The sequence below is a fragment of the Macaca fascicularis genome, chromosome 15, assembly GCF_037993035.2.
Source record: "Macaca fascicularis isolate 582-1 chromosome 15, T2T-MFA8v1.1".
Lineage (NCBI taxonomy): Eukaryota > Metazoa > Chordata > Mammalia > Primates > Cercopithecidae > Macaca > Macaca fascicularis.
The window spans coordinates 128,521,601-128,527,262 of NC_088389.1; the positions used below are offsets into that span (position 1 = coordinate 128,521,601).

The following is a 5,662-nucleotide window of genomic DNA, read 5'->3' on the forward strand; positions in this document are numbered from 1 at the left end:
GGACACATGGTCTGCGCCCACACCTGAGCTGTGCTGTGGAGCCCCAGTCCCCACCTGGGCACGTCCTGTCCTCTGAGGCACAGGGATTCCTGGTCCTCGGCTCTAACCCCTCATCTCCCACCATTGGGATGATGAGTCCGTAGGCAGAGCCAGCCTCACAGGGGACCCAAAGGCCAGTTCAGACGGACAGCAAGTCAAGGTCCCACCGGGCACACACACTCCGTGCAGAAAGCTAACGTGCTGTTTGTTTGGGGACTTGGCGGGGAAGCACCGTGGCAGCGGCTCACTGGTAGCCAGCCAACTGCAGGATGGTGGGGTAGCGAGTACGATGGGCCATGCACTTCTGGCGGTCGATGAAGAGACTGTTGGTCATGGCGGTGATGTCCTTCTCCAGGCTCATGTGGGTGTCCTCGAGGTTGCGCAGGGACTGCTCTGCTTCTAGAAGCTTCTCCCGCAGCGCTGCGAGGGACATGTTCAGTTCCTCCACCTCGCTCACCAGCCTGGGGGTGTTGGGGAGTATGAGCCGGGGCTGGGGAGGGCAGAAGTATGCACCTTCTGGGGTGCAAGGAACCCAAAACTCCCAATGGGAGCTGGCAGGAGGTCCTGGGAAGACTCCGTGAAAGGACCCCTAAGGGAACCCCACCAGGAAAGCGGCTCTAGGGCAGAGCACAAATTACGAGGGTCCTCCCAGGGAGCGCGGGTGAGTGCGAATGAGTGACCCGCATGCGATCTCGACCCGGGCAGGACAGGACTGGCCCTCAGCCCACCAGGCTCGGTTCTTTCCATTCCTGATGTTTAACGGAGGGAGGCCCCCAGTTCCTTGAAGGAGCTGAGGGGCAGGGAAGAAAGGTACTTAGGCTCAGCAGGGGCCACTGGGCATCCGTTAACAAGGGAAACAAAAGGACGGCCCATCTATTCCTGGAGCCCGAGTGTAGGTCATACTTTCCACCAGAGGTGTGGACAGCACCCTCAGGGCAGCAGGGAACGGCCCTGCCTGGCTTCTCTGACCCTGTGGCCTCCTGGAGCTCACCTTGTCTGCAGGAGCTTCCTCCCGGGAAAATGAGGCAGCACAGGGTGGGGTGAGACCACGTGGGCACAGGTCCCTGGCACTGGGAGCCCCCCACCCATCACCTGCCCAGGGTCATGTCCATGTCTGTGTGTTTAAGGTGTGCTTGCGCGTGGCCCCAAAGTCTCCCTCCCCTCTCAGCACCTGCGGGGGATGTGTGTGGGTGGTTGGGGTGTTTATTGGAGGCTGAGATCAGAGAGTAGCAGGGAGGCGGTGGACCGGGCCACCTGGGACTGCCTCAGAGGCACAGGCAGCACCTGAACTGGGCTGCATCGCGGCACAGCTCCACGTTGGGCCGGTGTGAGCGCAGGTACAGCCGGGTCTGGGCGACGCGCAGAGGGGCCTCCTTGTCCTTGATGGCCTGCTTCAGTGCCGCCACGTTGTGCTCCTGATCTGTGATTTCCCGCAGCGTCTGCAGACAGGACAGTGCCCTTGGGCCTGTGCCCTCATGCCCGGGCATATGGAATGCCGATACCAGGCTGGTCCTGCCCAGGTCCTGGGGCTGTGTCCAGACGGCAGTCCTGACCAGTGGCCCCAAGGAGGCATGAATGAAGGAACAATGTGCACGGGGCCCCAGCGGGCTCTGGAAGAGTCAGGCAGCCTGTTGCCCCTTAGCTCTGGTCCAAGAACTACCATCTTTGGTGGTCACCAGGACCCGAACCCTGCTCAAGGACTGGGCACTCAGAGGCGGTAAAGGCCACGCTGAGACCCTAGATCAGAGCCCTGCCTGCCAGGCCAGGACTCTCGGGGACCCCTGGGAGGTCAGTGCTCCCCAGACCACCTGCTGCCTCCATCCTCCCCACAGCTCCTCCTGTTTAGTCATGGGGGTGGCAACACCCGTCCATCATACCCAGCTTCGCCTGGTTTTACACAGGTTTAGGGAGAGGTGGCACTTGCTTCTGGGGTCCCTCGGGGTAAGTGGGGCAGAGGAGAGCGGTGCTGAAGGCCCAGGCCAGGTGATGCGGGGGGCAGAGTGGTGGGCAGGCGCGGGAGCCGTCTTGGGGGTTCAGGGCGCCCCACCTTGTGCAGGTGCTGCTGCAGCTTGTGCCGCGCGTCCTCCAGCTCCTCGCAGCGGCGCCCGAAGGCCAGGTTCACAGCGTCGCACTGCAGCCGCAGGTCCTCGGAGGTGTCGCGAAGGATGCAGTCCACCAGCACCCGCAGGTTGGCCGAGGCCAGGCGCTCGCGCTGGGCGCGGCACAGATTGTCCTGCGTGAACTTGGCCCAGGTCTCCGGGGTGGAGGCGCTGCGGGTTGGGGGACAGCCAGGGGATGGCGGGGAGGCTCTGCCAAAGGCCGGGGGTCCTGCCGCGCCCCCATGCCTTGTCCGCGCCCCGTGCTCCTGGAGGACCCGCATGGACTCCGATGCAGCCCGTGCCGCCCCACGAAGCCCAGTCCCCCAGGCTCCCTGTCCCCGAGTGCCCCCCGGCCCACAACTCCCCTGAGTCCCCCCACACCCTACCCACTTCGGGCGCTTAGTCCCCTCGCGTCCCCGCGATCCCGTTCCCAGCACCGCCGCCCCCGAGGCCGCCTCTGCAGCACCTCCGGCCCCCGAAGCCCCCCTTCCCTAGTACCCGGCGCCCGGGTCCCCTCCCTGCGCCCGCGAGTTTGCTGCGCTCAAGTGGGCGGTGGTCGCGCGCCCTCTGCTGGCCGTGGACGGAAACGCAGTCCTGCCGGCGCCTGGGGCTGACCCACCCCACCCTGTCGGGTCTCCCCGCGACCTGGCTGTGCACGCGCTGGGCACTTGAGGGGGTCTTGCTCGCTTGCTCATGCCCGGGTAGAAAGTTTCCCAAGTACCCTCGGGGGCGAGGGCCTCTGGGCCAGGCTGGGGGAAGCAGCCCCGCTGAGGCCCCCAGGTGGAGGGAGGCAAGTCCACAGCCAGGGCAAGCGCGGGGTCAGAGCTGGGGCCCACCTCTCTTGGAAGGCGGTGGAGTGAGGATGAGCCTGCACCTGGGTGCTCTGGCTGTGGTAGCGCCCGCAGGTCTCATCGATGTTGTAGGCCTCCACCTTGTCTGACCAGTCCATCTCGCAGGTCTCCTTGCGCTCCCGGTTCAGTCTGGGGCGAGGTGGGGCAAGGCCTTGGTATGTGCCCAGGGAGGGCCCTGCTGGGGACTGTCCCTGCTGCAGGCTGGGCCCCAGTGCCCGCTTCAGGAGGGAACTCTGGGCCAGCCCCTCCTGGGCAGCCCTCATGCTCAGCAGTGACCAGGAGCAGCCGCCCAGACTGGGAGGCTGCAGAGCAGACGTGGGACTGGGCTCTGGCCACTCAACCTCAGGCTGGGCCGGAACCTCCCCCACCCAGCCCTGCGCTCCCACTGTGACCTGGGGCAGCCCCTGCCCTGGGCCTCAGGGTCCTGTCGTTCAATGCCTTGCCCCAGGACCAGCCGTGGGTGGGGTCAGGAGTCATCCCTTGGGCAGCCCTCGACCCACCGGATCTGGCTCACAGCTTGCATGATGGTTCTCTTCAGCAGCTCCTGAATGTTCCGGATGAGCTCGGCTTCCTGAGGAAGGAGACGCCCTGAGCACCAGAGCCAGTCCCTGGTGAGGATCCCAGCAGGCCCAGCTGCTGCCGGCCTTGGTCAACACCTGAGCCACCCGAAGGAGCTGAGTGCCGGGGCCTGAGCTCTGACTGTGCAAGTTCTGCTGTCTCACTGGGTTTATCTTGGGCTTTTGGGCATCCTCCTTGGTGAGTTGTAAGTGGGGTGTTTTCCTCCAGGGCCTTCCATGGGCTGCTGGGAAGGTCCCTCAGCAGCAGTTCCCACGCCCCAGGCTTTAGGAGTCATCACTGCTGCTCCCTCAGTGCACCCAGGAACATTGGCCTGCCCCTGGTGCCTGAACAGCCCCTGAGGAACCAAACTCTAGGGGCCTAGATGCCTGCCCAGGCTGCCCCTCAGGGATCTGTGCTGGGAAAGACCATGCTCACAGCAAGAACAGGAGGAGGATCCTATGTTTCTTCTTACTGCCTGGCCAGTTTAATTTTCTGTGTGTAGGAACAAGCCTTTTCCCTGTGATTGGGGTCTTTGCCTTGACCACTGGCTACCTCCGTGTGTGCCAGGGCCCAAGTCCTGCGCCCCTCTGTCCCTGGGTTTGCCTCTTCCTGCACTCCTGCACTGTCAGTGTCTCCATTACTGGGCAGGTGCCCTTGGTGCGGGCAGAGGGTTTGCGGGAGCTGTAGGAGTTCTTGAGGCACTGAGGGGGTGCAGGGGGAGGGGTCTGGGGAAGGGAGGGAGGAGGGAAGGCATGAAGGGAGGAATGAACTCAAGGGTTCTTGCCTGAGCTTGGGGGTGTGGCAGGAGAACAGCTGCCCCCACCCCACATCTTTCATGAATGTCTACGGGCTTGCAGTGGTTCTCAGGGAGGCCCCAGGCTCTGAGAGGTCAGAGAATTCTCCAGAGCCAGCATCAGGGCCAGGACTGAGTTACTTTCTCACCCTATGAGGCTGCCTCACTGACAAGCTGGGCTGGATTCGGAAGTTACAGGGACATGGAGGAGAGGGGACCTACGGGTGCAGATCTTTGTTGCCCGGGCTCTGTATAGGATGAATGGGAGCGGTGGCTCCCAGCCCACCCCACCCTAGCTGTCCACACCGGCAGTGCTAGTTCAGGCCTGGGTTTCCACCTCGGGAACAACTGTCCCAGCCAGCTATGGTCTTTGGGGAGGTGCCTTGTGGCTCAGTTCAGGGATCCCAGGGTGAGGATGTCTGTGCCAGCACTCAAAGGGATTGGAGGACAAAGCCCAGAAGAGGAACAACTGCTTGGGAGTCAGGGGCCCTCCAGGGCAAAGCTGCCTCCTGGTCTGTCACTAAGGGGCCAGATTTCGGGACTCAGGGTTCCCAAGTGCAGAGGCCTGGGCTCCCGCATGCCTGCAGCAGCCACCTGGCTTGTCCACATGAACTGCCGGGCCCCTCCTCTCTGCGCCCACAAGTCCCGGCCACCAAAGGCTGCTGGCACCTTCAGCAATTCCGTCTCCACATAGTCGCGCACGAGGTTGGGGTGCTGGCGGCGCTCACGACACTGCAGGTTGTCAGTGGCGATGGAGAAGGGCACCTCCGTGGCGTCCAGGGCGCGCTCCAGCCTCTGCCTCTGGGCCAGCAACAGGTCGGTCTCCGCAGCCAGCGCTTCCACCTCGCGCTGCAGCTCCGACTTCCAGCCGTGCATGTCCTGCAGTCGCTCGCCAACCCTGCGCGTGGAGTCTTGCTGCGTGCGCTGCGCCAGCGCCTGGGTCTCCGATGCCAGCTGCTGGCTCTCATGCCGCTGCCGCTCCGACTGGTCGCGGTCCGCGAAGGCCTGGTGGTAGCGAGCATAGCAGTTCTGGAACCACTCCTCCAGCAGGTACTTGGCGGTGCGGAAGCCTGCGGTGGCCAGCCCGGAGGACGTGTAGGCGCCTGTGTTGCGGGCCACCTCGTACTCTTTGGCCGGCAGCTCGCAGGGCGGCACTGTCTGCGGGGCCGGCTCTTTGGTTAGGAGTACGTCCGTCTGCGCCATGGTGCCAGCCGCCCACCAGGGCCAGGGGAGTGAGGGGTGTGGCCAGCCGGTTGCGATCAGCCCAGTGCGGTCAGCGGGGCAGCTCCAGCGGCTCAGTCCCAGAGCAGGACGCGGCTCCC

General features: G+C 64.4%; 1 protein-coding gene across 1 annotated transcript; it reads right to left on the reverse strand.

The window, feature by feature from the left end:
- Positions 1-222: 222 nt before the first annotated feature.
- On the reverse strand, positions 223-5,662 carry TEKT4 (tektin 4). Its single transcript, XM_005582284.5, has 6 exons — positions 5,010-5,662; positions 3,490-3,560; positions 2,975-3,118; positions 2,087-2,309; positions 1,324-1,478; positions 223-500 (listed from the first exon to the last, which is right to left on the reverse strand). The coding sequence occupies exons 1-6, from the start codon at positions 5,541-5,543 to the stop codon at positions 284-286; spliced, it is 1,344 nt and encodes a 447-aa protein (XP_005582341.3). The 5' UTR covers positions 5,544-5,662; the 3' UTR covers positions 223-283.